This window comes from Labrus mixtus, chromosome 8 (genome assembly GCF_963584025.1).
Source record: "Labrus mixtus chromosome 8, fLabMix1.1, whole genome shotgun sequence".
Classification (NCBI taxonomy): Eukaryota; Metazoa; Chordata; class Actinopteri; order Labriformes; family Labridae; genus Labrus; species Labrus mixtus.
In genome coordinates this window covers 5,404,965-5,428,274 of record NC_083619.1, presented here as the reverse complement: position 1 = coordinate 5,428,274, position 23,310 = coordinate 5,404,965, and the positions used below count along the sequence as shown (strand labels likewise).

Sequence of the window (23,310 nt, the reverse complement as noted above, 5' to 3'; positions counted from 1 at the left end):
CTGCTTTATATTTGATTTTTTTTTTTTAACTCCTGAAGCATTAACTTACAATCACAGCAGAATAGATTGAACTAGACATAGTTCCTATCTTACACTAATGTGTCATTGTTTCTTCATCTTACCACAGCTATTGATATGCAGAACGCTGCGTATGCATAACCTTGTTGCTGTCAGTAATGCTTACACAACAGTGATAGAGGCTTTTGATCCAGTACATTTCAGTGAGAATAACGTGAGTTGTCTCTACGACAACAGTCTGTTGAAAATGGCCGCTGTTTGACCGACACTGCCTCGTTGCTTATTGCTGCATGTTTCATATTTGAGATTGTTGTTTTCTCTATCAGACACGGAGCAAAGAGGATGTGGGTATAAGATATGATCCATAGGAGGAGAATATCTTACATTTTGCTAGAAAGAGAGCCGATGACGTCAACAGCCTCTTTCTGAAAAAGTTGAAAGATATTCAACTCGAAGTGCTCAGAGCGGTATAATCAGTTCAGGATGAATACAGGCAATAACATGAGCCTCTTGTAAAACTTACTACAGCAAAATGATTTTGGCCAGGTTCTAGGCATCATGCCATGTCCAGACTGTGATGGATTCTGAGGTACTTGTACCTGCCTTTGTTTGATTCTTACTCATCATCCGCTGAAACAAGTAATACAAATACAAAAAAACACGGTTAGCTCCCTAGATACAATCAGACTGCCATTGCCTAATCTCTTCAATACTTATATTACATAGCAAACCAAAGTACAACTTACGCACCTATGCCTAATACGTCTTTCCCTTGAAGGGCGACTGAGGGCCAGCCCTCCTCTCTTCCTTCACTTTGCCAGCTCAGTAAGGTCCTGAATGGACAAGAAGGTGTTCTTTAATTTGAGGAGGGCAAACTATGCGTGGTTGTTGCCAGACAACAAAATGTTCTTGGACAAGACAAAACCTCCACCTTGCATCCAAAAATTCATTATAGGCTGGGAATTCCACTTCCACACGCTGTGTGTATCGACATACTGAGATAAATTGGATTATAGGAATATTATAAGGGTCAATAGATGAAGGGGATGTAGAGATGAGCATGAGGGATGAGGTATGAATGGATGAGGGTAAGGGTCGAGGGATGAGGGTTGAGGTATGAATGGATGAGGGTAAGGGTCGAGGGATGAGGGTTGAGGTATGAATGGATGAGGGTAAGGGTCGAGGGATGAGGGTTGAGGTATGAATGGATGAGGGTAAGGGTCGAGGGATGAGGGTTGAGGTATGAATGGATGAGGGTAAGGGTCGAGGGATGAGGGTTGAAGGGAGGGGGGTAAAGGTCGAGAGTTTGCAGGATGCTGACATGTGATGAAAACATTGTGCTGATGTTGTAGTCAGCGACCAAGACGTTCCCCAGAACAGAATGCTCAGAGACCGAATCAAGACCGAGGCAGAGCGAGGCCGAGATAAGAACAAGACCATAAATAGCTCTGAAAAATCATCATCTTGTGTACAGCAGGTTGTGTAGACCATTTGTGGACGTAACCTGGGGATAAAAATCAAGTTATGAATCAATTGGGCCGGTGTTGAGACAAAGACCAATTTCGATTACTACAACACTTAGTTTCAGTCCTGCACAAAGAGGGACACCTGGTCACCCAAAGAAAACTAGTATCCATTATTACAAAGACCAAAGACTTTTTGATATAAGACACTTTGAAATGTATCAACCAAACGGAACAAACACTGTCTTTAGTGAGAGCAGAACACAAACAAGCTCAGCGTGTTAGTGAAGTGTCAGTTTTACACCTGCAGATACACCATGTCATCTTTCTACAGAAGCTAGTTTCCATTGTGCGGAATTTGACACTAACACATATGCATACAAGTTACTTTAAAAATAACAATAGGCTTGGGTGGTTGGCCTGGGTCTAATTTCTGATAGCTGTCGTTCCCATGTATTTAATTTAAGACCTTGGTCTCATTAACCACAAAGTCCACACAGTGAGACACACACGTATCCTCTGTACAGTCTCAGTGTTCAGCTTCATCATGGCCGGACGTCTGCTGTTTGTCTTCTTCATGTGTAAGTAAAACCTTTATTGATTTATTCAGTATTATTGTGGTCTATTATAAAGCTCTGCAGATTGAAACATGAAGTTAATGTGTCATGTCAGATATCATCATATCAGTGATTAAGCTTTGAGTCGGTGATATTGCGTTTTGTGTGTTCTGCCAGTTGTGACAAATAAAATCTATTTTTGTCTCAGTTAATAATTCTCGATCTTATTAAAATAAATAAACAGGAGTTGAAATGTGTGAACTCTTGGAGTTATTATTATGTGTAGTCACCTTACTTTCACTGTGTTTTTTAAACAGATGTCTTTAATGGGATTCAAACAGAAGGTCAGTCTGTGATCTCTCATCGTTCATGTCTGTGCTGTGATCGCTGTAATACTGAAGAATTTAAACATTTATATGCAGCTTATGTTTGAGTTTGATAAAACATATTCATGGTTTATATTTTCAGCTCGTCTTCCACCTAAACTTACAGTGAATCCAGCAGTGATCACAGAGACAGACTCAGTCACACTGAACTGTCAGACTCCATCATCTGTGTCTGTGTCTCAGTGTTATTACCAAACTTTAAGTGGAGGAACTGTGAAGATATTATCCTGTCTGCAGACACTGACAGGAAGTGAGCTGCTGAAGATGGATCATCAGAGTTCACCTGCTGAGGTCAAAGTGAAATGTTTTTACACTGTTCAGATTGGAGGCAGAAATGCTCCATCTCCACACAGTGACACAGTCTCCATCAGCATACAAAGTGAGTAATAGAAGTGTTAATATTCAATATTCATATATTTTGTTACATCATCAGAAAGAAGCCATCTGGTTCAAGCAGTCTGATTTAAAGAGTTGGAATGTTGTCAAAAGGCATCCTCTACCAGTATACATTTGTCAATTGATTTATTTGAATGGAAAAGCTTTTGCAAATTAAATATGTATTGTAGCTACATTTGTTTTGTGTGTTTTAATAATTATTTTGAGAGTGATTATATAAGATAATCTGTTGTTGTTTCTAGTCCTAAAAACACCAAAACAAACATACTAATGGGAGCACTGGTGGAGAATGTATTATACTCTTTCAATAATTGTGAATATGTTTACATTTCTATTTTTCAAATATATTTGCTCATATTTTCAGCTCTTCCTCAACCTGACCTGATGGTGAATCCAGCGGTGATCACAGAGACAGACTCAGTCACACTGAACTGTCAGACTCCATCATCAGTGTCTGTGTCTCAGTGTTATTACCAAACTTTAAGTGGAGGAACTGTGAAGATATTTTCCTGTCTGCAGACACTGACAGGAAGTGAGCTGCTGAAGATGGATCATCAGAGTTCATCTGCTGAGGTCAAAGTGAAATGTTTTTACACTGTTCAGAATGGAGACATAAATCTTCAATCTCCACACAGTGACACAGTCTCCATCAGCATACAAAGTGAGTAATACAAGTGTTGCCAATATTATTTTTTACTTTTTGGTGTGTTTTTTGTTGTTGTTGTTGTTTTTGTTTGTTTTCTTACCTCTTAGCATTGAATCAAACAGATACCTGGGGGTCATTCCATGAAGCAGGATTAAGCAAAATCCTCGCTTCTTTCAATAAGTCTGGCTCATTTAAGTGGGAGTGTCGTTCCATCACAGTGGTTTATATGAATCCTCGCTGAGTTACCATGGTAACTTACGCTGGTGAACAAGTCTGCTCCGGACCAGGCTAACAGTCGAACTAAGTTTAGCAGTGTGTCAAAGAATGTCCGATGGGTAGAAAAATAATCCTAAAAGAGCGTTCAGTCAGGTGAGTTTCAGCGCTCACGTCACTCATGTCATGTTGTAATAATAATAAAGCCCATAAAACTTGTGTCTCAGCTTGAGACAATCATGAATAAAAACCTTAATTATATCGCAAAAGCCACATATGTATTGCAACTACACGTGAGAAAACATTTTAAAAAAGGCCTTTAATAAAAATGATTTTATAAAAAGCCTAGTATATAATTCACATCCCACAAGGACCCCACGTATAAATGGCATTTCCTTTTATCTATTATTTTGAGAAATATTGTGACAATAAAACTGACATTTCACTGTAACTACTTACCACTGTGGAATTTTACATTTTATTTTACACAAAAACACACGTAAGTAAGAACTTTTTCACCTGCACATCTGTTTTAAAGAGACAGTCTCTTGTTGCATAAATAATAATTACCGTAAAATACGGTGTATAAGACGTACTTTTAATACCTATTTTTTCGTCTTAAAAGTTGGCGGCGTCTTATACAACCAATATACCAGTATAAAATACTGAAACACGCACCTTCATTACAGTGGGTGCAGCAGCCCCTAACTGCAACCTGAAGTGATTAAAAACCCATCCCCATTCATTGTGTATTGAAAGCTGATTGCTGGGAAAGACGGCGACACAGACCAGGCTGGCTGCGCAACTTTTTTCACATCTTTTCTTCCTCACGAGGTCATAATCATGCATTTACAGAAACAGTGACATATTGTTCTGTAAATAAACCTTGTGGAGTTCTCTTTTGATTGAAAGAGTCCTATATTAAAGTTAAAGAGTGACCAGCGGAGTTGGGCAGCGCAACTTGCAAGCTAGGAGCCTCTGCCAACTTTCAGCTCAACTACCGTACTGTAGCTAGTAGGAGTGCAAACTCCCGAACGTGAAAACAGACGGAACTTTAAGAGCGACACAGCTGTACAGAAACTGCACGTTGTAGACATCGCTGAACACAATATAAATCCTCACGCAGGAAAACAGTTTAAAGTTTTTTTTCTCTCAAAGAGACCTTTAAAACAGGGTGCGATTTATATTCTGGATTTTACGGTATATAGGCCTATTACAACAATTACCTTAAAGTAGGCTATGCACAGACTCAATTTGCATGACCTCCATTCAGACACTGCTGTACCTTGCCATATAAATGCTGCTGTGCAGCTGTAAAAGAGGTCTGATGTTGGACAGGTGTCATTTTAATCTGTGTAAAGGTTTTATACTGTAGAGACCCCAAATGGACAGTCTCTCTGAGATCGGACAGTTTGTGGAGCAAAGGCTCATGGGTAGTTTAGTGTGCAAGACTTAAATGAAGTATCTAGTATTAAGTCAAATGCACATGAACCTGAAACATGCATAACTTGCATATTTAGTCTGTCGGTATTATTCTACCATGCCATCTCCCTGGCTTATTATTATCTGCAGTTTTAACTTATTTTTTTAGTAATACAATCTGTACATTTTTCGTACAGCTCAATCAGCAGCGTCGGTTCAGCTGTTGAAAAAAATGGCGCTCTAACTCTACTCTCCATGACTCATTTGATCGTCTTTTCATTCATCCATTCATTTGGGCTTCTTGTAAACCTCGTGTGCGTGCACAAAGCGAGACTATGTAAGTCTGTCTTGAGTCAGTCCTGATTAATTAAGGCTGGATTGCGTTCATGGAACGACTTGAGGCTTAATTGGGAGATGGAGTTAGTTTCAGTCCGATTTCAAGTGAGTTGGACTTTCTTTAGCTACGTTGATGGAATGCCCCCGTGTTGTGATCATAAGTTTAGACATGCTAATACATACATTAACCTGTAAAAGCTGAACAAGACTTAACAAGCAAAACCACGACTACAACTCTTTGTTGTGGTAAGCACTGCTTAGGTTTGTTCCAGTTGTTGTTTTCCCAGTTCTACTTTACTCTATTTCCCCAGTTTTTTTGTTGTTGTTATTATTTTTTATTTATTTTTGGCACATCTCTGCCTGATATATATATTAAAAAAGTACAACCGTCTGTGTGTGTGCGTGTGTGCGTGCCTCGGCTGCTTCTCGATCTGTTTTGTCTTTATTATGTTATCAAAAGTCTACTGTCTGTAACAGTGATCATGTAATGACACTTGGGCTGCTAATCCATGGTGATATCGTGCGGGGCTGTTGCATTGGGGATGGCTGCGACAGCTTCCTTGGTAGGTAGTTTCTATGTGGTATGGCGGACGGCTAGTGGGCAGTGGCAAGAGCAAGGACCCACAATACTTACCCTCCCTGACTCTCAGACGAGGAAAACAACAATATAGATGTGTATATATGTGTGTACATATATATGTATGTATGTATATATATATATATATATATATAAAGGAAAGTTAAACAAAGAACTAACTAAAACCAGACAAAACAAATCAATTCAGGAGAAATTAAGGTGTCAGCCCTCAATGGTCCAACTACCTCCGTATGGTCTGGTAGTTGACCACTCTGGGAAAAGGCACTGGTCTTGTCAGGGCCGGCACTCTCCTCTGGGTGTGACTCTATAGACAATAGATCTCCGCATGAATCCCAAAAATAAACAAATAAGAAATGACCAGTGTGGGCACTCCTTGTCTGCCATGCCTTCTCTTCCCATGGTTGTGCTGCTGGGGGTGGCTTGGTGGGGGGCAGGTTGCGTGCCTCTCTGATGGCCTGTGAAGGCTCATGGTGGACGGTGTGGCATTGTAACATTTTGGTTGCAGCTGATCATTATAGCACCTTTCTTGTATTATCTTTGTGCAGTATTGTATAAGAATTGGAAAAAAATATATACACATATATAATGTTTACTTCATGGTTGCATTCTGTGGCCTAAGTTGTGGATGTGGATATTTATATTGATATTTTTCAAATATATTTGCTCATATTTTCAGCTCTTCCTCAACCTGACCTGATGGTGAATCCAGCGGTGATCACAGAGACAGACTCAGTCACACTGAACTGTCAGACTCCATCATCAGTGTCTGTGTCTCAGTGTTATTACCAAACTTTAAGTGGAGGAACTGTGAAGATATTATCCTGTCTGCAGACACTGACAGGAAGTGAGCTGCTGAAGATGGATCATCAGAGTTCACCTGCTGAGGTCAAAGTGAAATGTTTTTACACTGTTCAGAATGGAGACATAAATCTTCAATCTCCAGAAAGTGAATATTCCTCCGTCTCTGTTCAAAGTAAGTAAATCTGTCTTCAAGCTGGATCAGTAGAAGAAAAACTCTGTGGTGTCATGCACAAAACATTTTAGTTTATTTTTAGGTGAGACAAACTCAAACAAGGAGAGTGCCAGCACTTTGACAACCTCAGTTTCTATTGTAACTTCACCTGCTGATCAAGGTGAGTATAGCCTACTGCATATTTCAGTGTTGCTTTCTCTTTTACCATCATTTACTAACTAGCACTGTCACATAAAACTAGAGTCCCACATTTTCCTTAAACTTCAGACTCCTGTTAAAACATATTTTTTTCAGACATTCAAGTCCAACAGACTCCTGACTTATCCTTTAAACAAGTCCCACACAGCGGGAGCTTGCCTGGACAAACTTAGTGGTATGATGGTCAAAGTCATACGTTGGTCAAAGACGATACCAAGATTTGATATTTTGTTGAAATGAGCCAATTAACTGATCAACTACAGTGGTGATGGTATCTGTTACAATAAAATTATATTTCAGTTTTGTCAGGATTAGGATTAAGAAAATGAAGACAAATCCACTTTTGGATAGCGACAAAGCAGTTATTAACAGTTATGAGAGGACAGTTGATTCCTTATTATTGGGTTTTGCTAAAATAGCTTAATATTTATAGTATCGTTGGCATAATGGTGAAATCATAATGAAATCGTCTTTCCCAGAGGACGCGAGTATAGAGATACAGAGTGATTGGCCTAAAGATGGATTTTGTGAAAAATCTGCATGGGTTAAACTTCAATAAGGCAGTCAAGTATTACTTTGAGGAGTTCACAATCCATTCTGGTGATGGGGGTTTGGAGGAGATGACTATGCTATGCTACTAATCCTGTAGAGGATAAAACAAAGCTGCCCAGGATGCAGAGCTTCTGCAAAAGAAGCAGTGGAGGGAAGCCATCTGTATGCAGCTAGCTATAGTCAAGGTTCAAGTTTCAAGGTTCAAGGTTTCTTTATTTGTACCTTCAAAGATTAATTTGTTGTGCAAGACAGGAGATTCAGCATTCCATTAGATACACACAACACATAACATTACAAATTCAAGGTTAAAAAGACCAGACAGAATACATTAGAACAAACATTGTCAAAGAGCAAAGTCCTTACACAGACAACAAATCAAAAGTGTAAGATCGGACATGTAACTGCAGGAGCTGGGGATCGAACCTCCAACGTTCCGGTTGAGAGACGATGGACTCTATCAACTGAACACCAACCTGACAGATAGAGTGAAGAAGCCACTTGTCTTGGATAATAGAGCTTGCCTTAAACTGCAGCTGTTAAGAATACAATTCTGACAGGTTTGATTGAGACTCACCTTTAAATTTGCGCGCCCGTTTCAGGATTTAATTCAGAGTATTTTTGTTTTTAAAAGTCAGAATTGATTGAGTGACCCTTTATACTAATTAATCAGAAAAAAAATCTGAGAATAAAAATCTCTTTTTTTAAGAGTGTCCTGGCCAAGACAGCAGCACAATTTTCAGAGTTTCTGACAAACAACGCGCTGCCTTACATACAAATATAATACATAACTATTAAAAACCAAAATATACAAAATAACAAATTTAATCCTCAAACAGTTGTCAGTATCGCCCACAAACATGCATATATCAGAAGGGAACATTTACAGCCAGATGTGTCCTCTTCCAAGTCATTTAACATCCTCTTAAAACCATCCAAAAAAAACACAAGAAAAAAAAAACACGAGAGCAGCTAGTTAGGTTTCAGGTATTTTTGTCGTTTGAAGTTTTTTTATTTCATTATTTTGTCACATACATTCATATGCCTAGCCCGCATGGGCTTACGTGACACCATAAATTAAAACGTTCCAGGATCAGAGTGCATTAGGTAAACTATGTTCATTGGCAAGAAACAAAAGAGAAAGCAAAAGCAAGTCAAACTAATTAAACAGAATATCCTGTCTGCTTTTCCAGGCTTTTGAAACAAAATGATTCAGTCATTCCAGTTTTTGCACATCTGTCCATCCCAGATGTAATTCCTTCCAAGTAACGGGCAGCAAACTTAAACAACTTTTTCCCCAGTTCAGTTCCCACTTTTGGAACAGACAGCGAGGAAAGTTTGTGAGAAGATTATGTGTTCCTCTTCTCATCTGACTGATGGAGGTCAGGAGGTATGACAGAAAATGAAGTGATGAAAGGAGTGATGAACCGCAGAACTCTGTGATACAGAGTCCAGAGTTAGCTTTGAGAAACGGTGTGCATATGTTTAACATCACAATAGTTCAGCACAGGCAGAAAAGTGGCAGCAACCAGTCCCCTACAAGATTGATGCCTGACTTTCTCATCCCCACCGTGCCTCAGCCATTATCCTCTGTGTCACAGTCAAAATTGAACTGAGAACCTGGGCTGAAACACTCTTAATGTCTCAGTTATGTCCCATGAACTGAGACATTAAGAGCAAGTCATGCAGTGTTACTAGATCAGAGCATTGAGACCAGCAGTTTTAAGTTTGTCTCCACAGAGTTTAGTTTTATACAAGCCTGTAAGTCAAGTGAATATGGTGTTGTTTGTTTAGTATGTAAAATAAAATAGATCGTTTCCTAAGTTTAAATTATTGTGGTGCTAATTAAGTTAGCCAGTTAATGGCATTTTCCAGTATGTGTTAGCATCAACCTAAAAAACCAAGTTATGCATCCCGGCCCATCTCTAAGATTCATACTAACATATGTACAAATACTAATTAACTAATATCAAGGCTGCTACGAAAAGTCACCTACCAATCTAAAAAGTGGGAATTGGTCAGCCCTAATCCGTCTCCTGCTACTGTAGGTATTGTGGAGAGAGAGTCAAGCAGGACCCAGAAAACACCATCATTTGTCACAACTACAGGTAGAACATTTTATCGTTCAAGAAAACTTCAATTAACAACTTTGATTACCTGTAAAAAATTAAAGAGGTATTTTTATTGGCCAGGTCTGACTGTTCCCAGCTCTGTTGCTTCTACTCTGGTGACTCCTTTAAAACAAACTTATTTTGAAATGTACTTTTCTTATGGAACAGGTTGGACTGTTGGCACAAGTGTAAATGGTGGTTCCACTGTTACCTCCCAAACACCAGGGACACCAGAATCAGGTAACGTATTTTACAAAGTGGAAAACTTAAATGTCTGTCAGATTGTACTTACATACTGGTTGCTTATTGGTTGGTCTAATGTGAGTGATTTATATACATGAAACCCCATGTGGTGCTCTCTGGCATTTGTAAAATGCCTTTAAGTCTTTAAAGCACAACTTCAACATATTTACCCACACACTCATACACTGATGACATTGACATGCAAGTCTCGTTAAAATCAGACAAATTCACTCCTCTGAGGCTCTAAGACATTTGTTGTTCCATGTTTTGTCCAAGAAAAGTATAGACAGTACAGTCTTAATGTTATTTACTAGGCCTTAAGGAAACAGATACAATATGAGCTCTATGCAGCATCTGGTGGAGAAAGAAGAGTAGACCATGTTTAGTAAATCAAAATGTTAAGATGCAAAAATGAGATTTATTATAAATTCTCCTGACTGATGTTTCGAGCTTGGACCAAGTCAAAATGGTTTCAACTTTGGGTGAATCTAACAATCCTGCAAGAGTCTCTAGAGAGCCATTTTTCCCCCAGATGGCTTTAAAAAACATCTGTGTATACAGAACATTAGAGAGGAGAAGAAATTCCCGCTTGCTCAAATGCCTCCAAAAGTTTTTATTGAAACACAAGGTTTTTGACCATAGTTCTTCTTCAGGTGTTCACTTTGGTGTAAAGAATGTTAACATGTCTCTAATCCAGTAGTAGTACAGCTGGTTGTAGGTCTTGTTGTGGCTGTTTGTGCTAAACACCAGTGTTGTTGTTGTGGAGACGGCTGTGTTAGGGCATACTCACACTCGGCAATCCGTACCGTGCTCAGGCCCGGTTAGTCCTGGAGCAGTGTGAGTGCAGGCCAGTGGAGGAATGGGGAGGGGGCGCTATCCTGCTTAAAGAGCCTATATTATGCCTTTTTGGGGTTCGTATATTTAATCTATGTACCTACTAAAGTATGTTCACAATAGCTAAAGTTCGAAAAAAGTGTCTGTTTTCATGTACTGCCGCTCCATGCACCGGCTCGCTTCTGACTCTCTCTCTAAGGCTCTGAAGTGCCCAAGTCTGATCTGATTGGTCGGCCTGTCGGCTCTGCCGTAATTGGTCAGTCGCTCAGCACGGTTCTCGGAAATTTCCCGCCCCTTTTACCATATTGGGAATGCAGCAACTTTGGCTCCGTCCGAGGGGAGCAAAAACATTAGCACCTTAGCACTACTGTGCTACCGCAGGCTACGGCATATCGTGTGCGTGCTACAGAAGTTAATGTGCGTGCAACATGAGCTGCTGGGCTTGCCACAACGAGCCAATGGGCTTAGATCAGTGATATCACACTGACAAGACGTCACACTGGCAAATTTTTATCGAGGGGGGCTAGAACCGAGCGTTACATGCAGCTAATGCTGCAGCTAACAGGAGGAGGTAGGAGAAGCCGCGTTTATGCAGACTTTGAATTTTTGCAAATAGATGTGCCTAAACATGCACAGGACACATGGAAAAGACACTAAAGGGCATATAAAACCAGAAAAATAATAATATGGGACCTTTAAGCACGGTAAGGGACAACTTTGCCTAGTGTGAGCGCGCCCTTAGTCTTCAATCCTTTAATGTAACCTGTGTAAGGTGACACTTTTTAACATCCTCTTCTCTTAATGCAGAGAAGATCATGTGTGTGATCGCAGCAGCTGTGACGGGGGGTGTCCTCCTGCTGGGATTGGCCCTTCTCTTTGGTCAGAGCAGAATTGGTAAAATGACAAATCATTAACATCTCAAATTTAAAAAAATGGGAACTATTTACACCCATTTGCAGTTGAAGAAAATATTTCATATGAACCAACTTTTGATTCTCTTAAAGGAAGCTGGCGGTAGTTAACATGCAGTATTCCTGTTTACAGGATTTTGTGGAAGCTTGCTGATATCAATAACTACTTCTTTTTTTTTAGATAAATGTGATTCTAAAAGGTAAGAAAACTTATTTCACATATATATTTTGTCAACATGTAGAAGAAGAACTTCAGTTGGACAACAAGTTGTCAAAAGATAAATCAAAGGCATCAGGAGTAGATTGGGTCGGTGGAGAAAGCTGAATCAGCAAATATTTAGGAAATAAAAGTGAGTCAGCAGAGTAATAGTGACAACTTTTTAGTTTCGAACGCCATCCAATAATTAACCATGCTGAATCCAATAAAAAGTCATCGTACCTTGTTTATATTAGGTTTGGTTGTATATCAACCTAAGGTTTGTAAAAACATATTTATATTAATTGTGTTTTCTTTCGTACTTATTATAATTTGTGTCATAAACTACTTTAATCTGCTCATCTTACTTCCCTTCCGTTCTCTTATCTACACACACACACACACACACACACACACACATTAAAAGTACGCTAAAGATGCTCCAAAAAGATGACCGGCATTTCAAATGTTTCACTCGATATTCTGTAATCACATCAGGTGATCTTCGTGTGTGGAGGCTTATTGATGATGACGCGTATCACAACAATCATCATAAACTATGAGCGCAGGACAGCAGCTGCAGTAAAATATTAAAAGAAGGAATCGGTGCATTTACAGCCGGGATGTACCAGCTGATTTCTCTCTCACTCTCTAGAGTTTCCTCTGTGGGAAATACTGTGATGATGAGACTTGCAATTAATCATTTCTGCTGACAATGTCTCCCCATTTTTGCCGCAGGTTGAGAGTGTCACAGTGTTAGTGTTTAGGTCAGAGTGTTGCTCTGCACACCATAGGATCAAAACTGTTCAATATGTGATTGTTGTTGTCTCAAATATTCAACATCTGTTAGGGTGTTGAAAAGTGTGGAATAAACTTAACACAGTACACTGAGAAATGTGTTCTGTGCTGTTGCTTCCTCTTCAATAAGGATATTTTTTAACCAAACCCGATCTATTATGTATTTTTTTTTCATTCAGAACAAAAGCAAACATCGCAGGTAAATCCAAAGGTATGTTGCTCACTCCTGTATTGAAGAGACCATGCCAAATACAATAGAATATGTTGGTTTAACATTTAATTACATGTCTGTGTATACTTTGTTTTAGATGGTCAGAAATATATGGTAAGTGTCACCAATGATTGTAAATGTCAAACCTGCTTCTACTGTAACATTTTCCAGCACACAGTAATTCCCACAACAACAAAAACATCATCAAGGTTCAGTCCCTGTACCCGTTTAATTAACAATTATATTACAGGTCACATATTATACTCCTGTTCAAAAAGTTAAAATAAATCTCAGAGCTCCCCAAACATATCTGTGAAGTTTCTTTGTGATGTCATGACTCCAAATGGCCTGTTTGAGCAAACATTTTCTGAAAAGTGGAGCAGGCTAAAGACAGAGAGGATGGACTTTTCTCATTATTTGTTGTCTTGTTTTGAGCTTCTAATACTCTTTCATTCAAACTATTGTTCTGTTGTAAACATCATGAATCAATATGAAAACATTTTTTTTAACCCCAGTGACATGCTGTTATGAAATCTGAGATAACTTTCATTTGAAAAAAAAAAGACTATTTTCCTTTATTCATAACACAATAGATTTTGAAGCAGTTTATCCCTGTGTGACAGATTATTGGGATGAAATCTATGAAAGTTTAGTCGACTCCACTCTAAATCTTCCAGATGCAGTTTATTGTAAATCGAAAAATAGACTTGAGCTTGTATAGCATCCTTCTCGTCTTCTAACTTCTCAAAGCACTTTCACACCTACACATTCACACACTGATAACAGAGGCAGTAACTTATCCCATTCGTACGCTGCTGGTGAAGCAGTGGGAGCAATTTGGGCTTAAGTGTCTTGCCCAAGGACCCATTGAACATGTAGATGCAGGGGCTGGGGATTGAACCCCTGACCTTCTGGTTGAGAGATGACCAACTCTTGCACTGAGCCACTTCACAATAAGATTCATTGACGGAGATAGTGATGGGACACATAATTGTTTATTGATCATAATCTTGCCTGAGAGTCTGAATAAATGATGGTGATTTTGACACTATGATGATGATCATTAAGATGATTCGGACATATGATATGTTTATACTTAATTTTTTATTTTTAGGGTGGTTATGATGAAACGTACAGTATCGTCTTCTATGAATGCAACATTGGTGAGTTGAGAAACATCATATCTTGATAAGAAAAAACACAAAATGCTGGCAGGTATTCAGACCTCAATGAGGGCGACTAAGCAGTGTGTGCTTCTTATTTCTCTCAGAGTGAAAACTGCAGCACCTCAAAGATGAAGGCTACATCAGCTCTGAGAGATACAGAGTGTTCAAAGCTCTCTGACATCAGCTCAGAGGAAAATGTTGTTTCCTGTATCATTATCACATTTATTTCTCATGTAGAGCTTCATTGCTTAAATGAATAACATCTTTATCAAAGCAGACATTAGCATGGTGAACTGGTCTACTGCATTGATAGAAACAAAGAAATCAGAAACTGAATAAAGTTAGAAGATAACATCTCCTGTATCACAATGTTTGAAATAATAAATATATCCTACATAACAACAAACTATGTTTCTGCTCTTCATGTTAACTTCAGGTTGATATTTGTTTTTAAAGTGTTAAAGACTAAACACAAAGGAATGGGAAAAAATACAAACACACTACAATACAATACAAAGAGGAGAAAGGGGAAACCACCATAGAGACAGAACTCTATCACAACTATATGTTCAAAGACCAAGCCAAGAAAAATCTGAATTTAGAAAGAGTATCGTAATGAGCATGGCAGAGATAAAAGTAATGAGTGAAGTTAGATGAAGGGATTATTATGAGGGCCGATAGATGAGGGATGAATGTAAGGGTTGTTTTCAAAGCGCTTATGATCCACCAATGTAGCATACTACTAAACACAAAACTTTAGACATTTTTTTTTATTATTATACATTTGAAGAAGTCACAGAAGTGTCCACTAGAGTGGACATCATGCTAAAATTACTATTTTTGTTTCTTTGAAAAAACACATTTTCTGTTTGTCACATGCAAATGGTAAATGGACTTGGGCTTGTATAGTGTTTTTTTAGTCTTCTAACTACTTCTAAGAGCTTTTACACTGCAGGTCACACCTACACATTCAAACACTGATGGAAGAGGCTGCTATGTTACGTGTCTATCAGAAGTAACTAAACCCATTCATACACATTCATATGCCAACAAATGAAGCAGTTGGGAGCAATTTGGGGTTAAGTGTCTTGCCCAGAGACACATCGGGCATGTGACTGCAGGAGCTGGGGATAGAAGCCCCGACCTTCCTGTTGAGAAACGACCAACTCTATTTCTGAGCAACAGCCATCCACTGTGTCCATATGTCCAATGGGGTGGATTGAATCCTTTTGAGTTTCTTGAATTTGAATTTTGAAGGTTTTCTGTCTTTCATTTTTGAAGTTGTTTCTCCTATAAAAGGAAAAAACACACTTGATTGGGTCAAAATGCCTCCACAGGTTTTTCCTGGTTGCTGCCAGAACAGCACAACAGCAGACATTTAAGGGTTAATGGGAGAGCAAACATTGTGGGAGAGCTGGGGTTTGAATTCAGACTTAAGCTCTTGCTGAATTAACACCTTCAATGAAACCTACAGTATGTAATAACTCACAGAAAAAATAATGTATGTAAAAAACAAATCTTTAAAGTCATAGTTTAAAAATATAAATCTATTAATTTCAAAAAAAAGTTTGAATCCCCATCAAATATTGTTAAGATCAGCAAAGTCTCTCTAAACCTAAAATCAATATCTAGAATTTCAACAATAATATCTTTCCTTAGTTTTTACTTGATGTTGAAATGACTTGTTGATGCTACATTATGCCTCTGATTGATTGATGATTTGATTGTACTGTATGATCAAGGGGCTGGCCTGCATTGTCCATGAGTAGACAAACTCATTGGCATGTCCTTATTTATAAGGCTATACTTAAAGGGATACTTCACCCGTTGAAACATGAATCTGTATTGACATTGGGTCATATATGTTGTAGAAACGTGAAATAAATTTTGAAGTTGGTGCCTTCTTGACCGAGAAAAGGCAGAAAGTGTCTTTTTGGCTCATGTTGATGAAAGGCACCAAATCCCACAATGCACAGCACCGCAGGCCACTCCCACTAAGGTCCTCTAGTTCAGAATCAGAAATACTTTATTAATCCCAGAGGGAAATTTGATTGTTACAGTTTCTCCAAAATATACAGTATAGCAGTAGAAATACAGTAATAAAAACATTTACAGACATATTTACTTCAACACATGAGGCCATTTCCTCAACAGATTCCGAGATTTCTTCCAGAATTGATCTTGGAAATTCCTGGCAGAAAACAGACTCTATGTCTGTGTCCATAGGCAAACAGTGAGAGCACCGACACTACCAGTCCGCCCCGGTTATGTATCGGCCGCTGAGCTGGCAGCGGCCCTGCCCCCGGCGGCTCGCGGGGGCCGGGCTCGTGGCAGCCAAAACACAAGACTGGCCTGTCGGCAGGAGCCTTCTCGCCGCTATATTTATATTTTTTGGCCATTATCAGCTTCCTCCACAGAGCTTGTTAGCATAGCTTCCAAGCAATATGGCGGACGTTAAGTTTAGATTCTGGGAGTGAGTTCCCACCCACTGATCTGTGATTGGTCTGTAGCTTCAGTGGTCGAAAATATGAGGAACTAGCGTTGTAGTTTCACCCTGCTAACCGCAACAGCTTCCAGTGACGCAGAAATCGTCATTTTGTGTCACTGGAAGCTCCTTTTCAGACTTATAAATACAAAGATTTCCCATGTCTGTTATGCTGCTGCCCCTCTTGGTCAGGACACTCTATGAGTAAATGAGATTCTTAATATCAATGATGTTTCTCCTGGTTAAAAACATTTTCATAAAAAAATGGTTGTCTGGAATAACAGGATTGGAAAGACATTCCTGAGCCTCGTGGGAATGACTTTGTGAAGGCAATCTTGATTTTGAAGACACGTTTGTTATATTTACTACATCTGACCAGTGGGTGGCAGTGTATGGCTTGCTAATTTCAACAACAGAGTCTGATGTGAAACCACCATGCATTTAGCAGGAAACAGCTTTTTGAACAGCTGTTCACTGCAATGACCAGAATTAAATAAATGAAAACAAACTACAAAATTAAACACATTATAATACGATGAGGAGGCAGGGTTAACCTAACCAAACTGTATATAAAATATTGTTCATACAATGACTAAAAACTTGAGATCAGTCACTTTGAACAACCAGAAGAAACATACAGCTCGAGGAGGCAAATGTGTGAATAAACTGTTTTAATAATGAAGAAAAAAGGAAAAAACTTTGTCTTTAGTGAGAGAAGACTATGAACAAGCTCAGTGTACTGTAGGCATATGTTTTACACCACATACACTATGTCATCTTTCTACAGATGTTGGTTTCCAATGAGGGATATTCGATTTTTAAAAATGGTTCTTTAAATGTTAAGCTGTGGTTTGTCTGTCAGTGGGTCTCATTTCTGGTAATAGCTGTCGTTCCCATGTATTTAATTTAAGACCTTGGTCTCATTAACCACAAAGTCCACACAGTGAGACACACACGTATCCTCTGTACAGTCTCAGTGTTCAGCTTCATCATGGCCAGACGTCTGCTGTTTGTCTTCTTCATGTGTAAGTAAAACCTTCATTGATTTATTCAGTATTATTGTGGTCTATTATAAAGCTCTGCAGATTGAAACATGAAGTTAATGTGTCATGTCAGATATCATCATATCAGTGATTAAGCTTTGAGTCGGTGATATTGCGTTTTGTGTGTTCTGCCAGTTGTGACAAATAAAATCTATTTTTGTCTCAGTTAATAATTCTTGATCTTATTAAAATAAATAAACAGGAGTTGAAATGTGTGAACTCTTGGAGTTATTATTATGTGTAGTCACCTTACTTTCACTGTGTTTTTTAAACAGATGTCTTTAATGGGATTCAAACAGAAGGTCAGTCTGTGATCTCTCATCGTTCATGTCTGTGCTGTGATCGCTGTAATACTGAAGAATTTAAACATTTATATGCAGCTTATGTTTGAGTTTGATAAAACATATTCATGGTTTATATTTTCAGCTCGTCTTCCACCTAAACTTACAGTGAATCCAGCAGTGATCACAGAGACAGACTCAGTCACACTGAACTGTCAGACTCCATCATCAGTGTCTGTGTCTCAGTGTTATTACCAAACTTTAAGTGGAGGAACTGTGAAGATATTATCCTGTCTGCAGACACTGACAGGAAGTGAGCTGCTGAGGATGGATCATCAGAGTTCACCTGCTGAGGTCAAAGTGAAATGTTATTACACTGTTCAGATTGGAGACATAAATGCTCCATCTCCACACAGTGACACAGTCTCCATCAGCATACAAAGTGAGTAATACAAGTGTTAATATTCAATATTCATATATTTTGTTACATCATCAGAAAGAAACCATCTGGTTCAAGCAGTCTGATTTAAAGAGTTGGAATGTTGTCAAAAGGCATCCTCTACCAGTATACATTTGTCAATTGATTTATTTGAATGAAAAAGCTTTTGCAAATTAAATATGTATTGTAGCTACATTTGTTTTGTGTGTTTTAATAATTATTTTGAGAGTGATTATATAAGATAATCTGTTGTTTTTTCTAGTCCTAAAAACACCAAAACAAACATACTAATGGGAGCACTGGTGGAGAATGTATTATACTCTTTCAATAATTGTGAATATGTTTACATTTCTATTTTTCAAATATATTTGCTCATATTTTCAGCTCTTCCTCAACCTGACCTGATGGTGAATCCAGCGGTGATCACAGAGACAGACTCAGTCACACTGAACTGTCAGACTCCATCATCTGTGTCTGTGTCTCAGTGTTATTACCAAACTTTAAGTGGAGGAACTGTGAAGATATTATCCTGTCAGCAGAGACTGACAGGAAATGAACTGCTGAAGATGGATCATCAGAGTTCATCTGCTGAGGTCAAAGTGAAATGTTTTTACACTGTTCAGAATGGAGACATAAATCTTCAATCTCCAGAAAGTGAATATTCCTCTGTCTCTGTTCAAAGTAAGTAAATCTGTCTTAATGCTGGATCAGCAGAAGAAAAGCCCTGTGATGTAAATGTCATGCACAAAACATTTTATTTTATTTTTAGGTGAGACAAACTCAAACAAGGAGAGTCTCAGCACTTTGACAACCTCAGTTTCTATTATAACTTCACCTGCTGATCAAGGTGAGTATACTGTATATTTTTGCCATATTTGGATTAAATACTGTGTTGCTTACTCTTTTACAGTCATTTACTAACTAGCACTGTCACATAAAACTGGGGTCCAAACATTTTCCTTCAACTTCGGACTACTGTTTAAACATTGTTTTCACCGACATTTAGGCCCAACAGACTCCTGACTTACCCTTTAAACAAGTCCCACACAACGGGAGCTTGCCTGGACAAACTTAGTGGTATGATGGTCAACGTCATACGTTGGTCAAAGATTATACCAAGATTTTATATTTGGTTGAAACGAGCCAATAAAGTTTATTGGCCCGGTCTAGGTCTACGTCTCTACTGGGACAAGAGCAGGCTGGAGCCATCACAAAGGACACAGTTTCTGGGCCTGATAGTGGATTCCCAGACTGCACTACTGACACTGACTCAGGAGAGACAGGTGGCCCTCAGGGGATGTCTCTCACTTTTCAAACTGGGAGCCGGGGTCACATGGGGACTGTGTCTCCGCCTCCTGGGCTTATGGCATCATCTGTCCAGGATGTGCCATTGGCCCTGTTGCATCTGGCGCCACTTTGGACGGGCAGCGGTCGATCTGTTATAGAGCTTGCCTTACGCTGCAGCTGTCAAGAATACAATTCTGACAGGTTTGATTGAGACTTACCTTTGCTTGCCAATTTGATGATTTAATTAAGGGCGTTTTTGTTTTTAAAAGTCAGGATACCAAACCATGAAACAAGAGAAAAAGACAGGAGGTTTTTCTGGAAATCCAAAGAAATTGTCCCATGTTGTCAAGTAGATTGACATCACTCTAACCTCTTCTGCTGCAGGTATTGTAGAGAAAGAGTCCAGAAGGACCCAGAGATTTCCATCACTCATCGCATCCACAGGTATGACATTGTATGACTCTAGATCAGTTTTACAAACTAGTATTAACTCTAATATTTGACTTTATTCACCAGCTCTGCCTACAAGTAGCTCTAGTGCTTCCACAATGGTGACACCTTTAAAACAAACAACAGGTAACACAATCATTTACATGTGACATTGCTAATAAAGTTAATATTCTTTTTCATTATGATGAGTTTGAAATTATCTTTTTTTAATTAACAAGGTTGGACTGTTGGTACAGCAAGTAAAAATGATGGCCCCATCTTTGCACAGCCAACAGCAGTGAAACCAGGTGAACTGTTTCATTTTGCATTTAACCTAAATGTCAGTTTAAGCATGCGACAACATGGGTAGTTGATGGTTATTGAATGATCAACTTGATATTGGTGATGGACATGTGTATGAAGGTAGATATGTTGCAAAATTTGTTGTCGCAGGCAAAGGGGACTCTGTTCTATCCCTTTCCCCAGGGACTGAGGCTCTGGGCTTGGCCCCTGAGAGGACCGAGCTGTTAGCCATGGGGCTGTCACAGTCGGTGGCCCAAACTCTGCAGGGTGCTGGTCCCCCGTCAACGAGGGCGCTCTATGGTCACAGATGGAGGGTCTTTCTGGCATGGTGCAGGAAACAACAGGTAGATCCTCTGGCATGCTCGGTGCCGGAGATTCTGCAGTTTTTGCAGGAGCTCCTGGATGTGGGGAAGTCACCCTCCACTCTCAGGGGTATGGTGGCGGCTATCAAGGCAGCCCGTATGGGACGATGCCGATTGTCCGAGGAAGTTGGGAACCTTGGGTCCCAGTTCCTCAAGGGGGCCAGAAGACATATGGGCCGTCCTTGTAGACCTTCTCTCCCACCTTGGGATTTAGAGCTGGTTCTACAGGCTCTGGAAAGGACTCTGTTCGAGCCCCTTGATTCAGTCGACTTGAAGTGGCTATCCCTTAAGACTGCCCTATTGATGGCGCTGGCCACTGCCAGGCGGATTGGAGCGCTTCAGGCTCTCTCCGTTCATGCGGAGTGCAGGGGTGGTCTTGCAGCTGTTCCATCAAAATTTTAATCAGTGACAGTGTGGTGCACAGGTGCTCTTCTACTGTCATTAGCCACCTCACAGGTGGATTGTCTTAAAGCTAATTGTCCACAACGTCACCTGACACCGTGGTCAGCCCCATACATATGGAAGAAAAAGACAGACTCAGTCACACTGATGTGTCAGACTCCATCATCAGTGTCTGTGTCTCAGTGTCAGTACTTCACTTTAAGTGGAAGAACTGTGAGGACATTTTCCTGTCAGCAGACACTGTCAGGAAGTGAGCTGCTGAGGATGGATCATCAGAGTTCATCTGCTGAGGTCAAAGTGAAATGTTATTACACTGTTCAGATTGGAGACAGAAATGCTCCATCTCCACACAGTAACACAGTCTCCATCAGCATACACAGTGAGTAATACAAGTGTTAATATTCAATATTCAGATATTTTGTTACATCATCAGAAAGACACAAACTGGTTCAAGCAGTCTGATTTAAAGAGTTGGAATATTGTCAAAAGGCATCCTCTACCAGTATACATTTGTCAATTGATTTATTTGAATGAAAAAGCTTTTGCAAATTAAATATGTATTGTAGCTACATTTGTTTTGTGTGTTTTAATAATTATTTTGAGAGTGATTATATAAGATAATCTGTTGTTGTTTCTAGTCCTAAAAACACCAAAACAAACATACTAATGGGAGCACTGGTGGAGAATGTATTATACTGTTTCAATAATTGTGAATATGTTTACATTTCTATTTTTCAAATATATTTGCTCATATTTTCAGCTCTTCCTCAACCTGACCTGATGGTGAATCCAGCGGTGATCACAGAGACAGACTCAGTCACACTGAACTGTCAGACTCCATCATCAGTGTCTGTGTCTCAGTGTTATTACCAAACTTTAAGTGGAGGAACTGTGAAGATATTATCCTGTCAGCAGAGACTGACAGGAAGTGAGCTGCTGAAGATGGATCATCAGAGTTCACCTGCTGAGGTCAAAGTGAAATGTTTTTACACTGTTCAGAATGGAGACATAAATCTTCAATCTCCAGAAAGTGAATATTCCTCCGTCTCTGTTCAAAGTAAGTAAATCTGTCTTCAAGCTGGATCAGCAGAAGAAAAGCCCTGTGATGTAAATGTCATGAACAAAACATTTTATTTTATTTTTAGGTGAGACAAACTCAAACAAGGAGAGTCTCAGCACTTTGACAACCTCAGTTTCTATTATAACTTCACCTGCTGATCAAGGTGAGTATACTGTATATTTTTGCCATATTTGGATTAAATACTGTGTTGCTTACTCTTTTACAGTCATTTACTAACTAGCACTGTCACATAAAACTGGGGTCCAAACATTTTCCTTCAACTTCGGACTACTGTTTAAACATTGTTTTCACCAACATTTAGGCCCAACAGACTCCTGACTTACCCTTTAAACAAGTCCCACACAACGGGAGCTTGCCTGGACAAACTTAGTGGTATGATGGTCAACGTCATACGTTGGTCAAAGATGATACCAAGATTTTATATTTGGTTGAAACGAGCCAATAAAGTTTATTGGCCCGGTCTAGGTCTACGTCTCTACTGGGACAAGAGCAGGCTGGAGCCATCACAAAGGACACAGTTTCTGGGCCTGATAGTGGATTCCCAGACTGCACTACTGACACTGACTCAGGAGAGACAGGTGGCCCTCAGGGGATGTCTCTCACTTTTCAAACTGGGAGCCGGGGTCACATGGGGACTGTGTCTCCGCCTCCTGGGCTTATGGCATCATCTGTCCAGGATGTGCCATTGGCCCTGTTGCATCTGGCGCCACTTCGGACGGGCAGCGGTCGATCTGTTATAGAGCTTGCCTTATGCTGCAGCTGTCAAGAATACAATTCTGACAGGTTTGATTGAGACTTACCTTTGCTTGCCAATTTGATGATTTAATTAAGGGCGTTTTTGTTTTTAAAAGTCAGGATACCAAACCATGAAACAAGAGAAAAAGACAGAAGGAGGTTTTTCTGGAAATCCAAAGAAATTGTCCCATGTTGTCAAGTAGATTGACATCACTCTAACCTCTTCTGCTGCAGGTAT

The 23,310-nt window shown here is 39.5% G+C and overlaps 1 protein-coding gene and 1 long non-coding RNA gene across 6 annotated transcripts in view; both read left to right on the top strand.

The window, feature by feature from the left end:
- The first annotated feature begins 1,960 nt into the window (after positions 1-1,960).
- Positions 1,961-23,310, top strand: part of LOC132978668 (uncharacterized) — a 29,677-nt gene continuing 8,327 nt past the window's right edge. For 3 of the 5 annotated variants that reach the window (XR_009673972.1, XR_009673973.1, XM_061043924.1), the window contains exons 1-6: positions 1,962-2,062; positions 2,356-2,382; positions 2,507-2,803; positions 3,185-3,481; positions 6,712-7,008; positions 7,091-7,168. Coding sequence is in view for 3 of the 5 variants with exons in the window: in XM_061043924.1 (XP_060899907.1) it covers positions 2,029-2,062; positions 2,356-2,382; positions 2,507-2,803; positions 3,185-3,481; positions 6,712-7,008; positions 7,091-7,168 (1,030 nt within the window). In the remaining 2 variants the exon portion in view is untranslated. Of the gene's footprint in view, positions 2,063-2,355; positions 2,383-2,506; positions 2,804-3,184; positions 3,482-6,711; positions 7,009-7,090; positions 7,169-9,803; positions 9,864-10,034; positions 10,107-11,750; positions 12,028-23,310 lie in introns of those variants that run through there. The other 2 variants (XM_061043923.1, XM_061043925.1) reach the window with 2 other exon arrangements.
- Positions 14,080-14,631, top strand: LOC132978681 (uncharacterized). The gene is made up of 2 exons (XR_009673975.1): positions 14,080-14,222; positions 14,330-14,631. It is a non-coding gene; the product is annotated as an uncharacterized LOC132978681 (long non-coding RNA).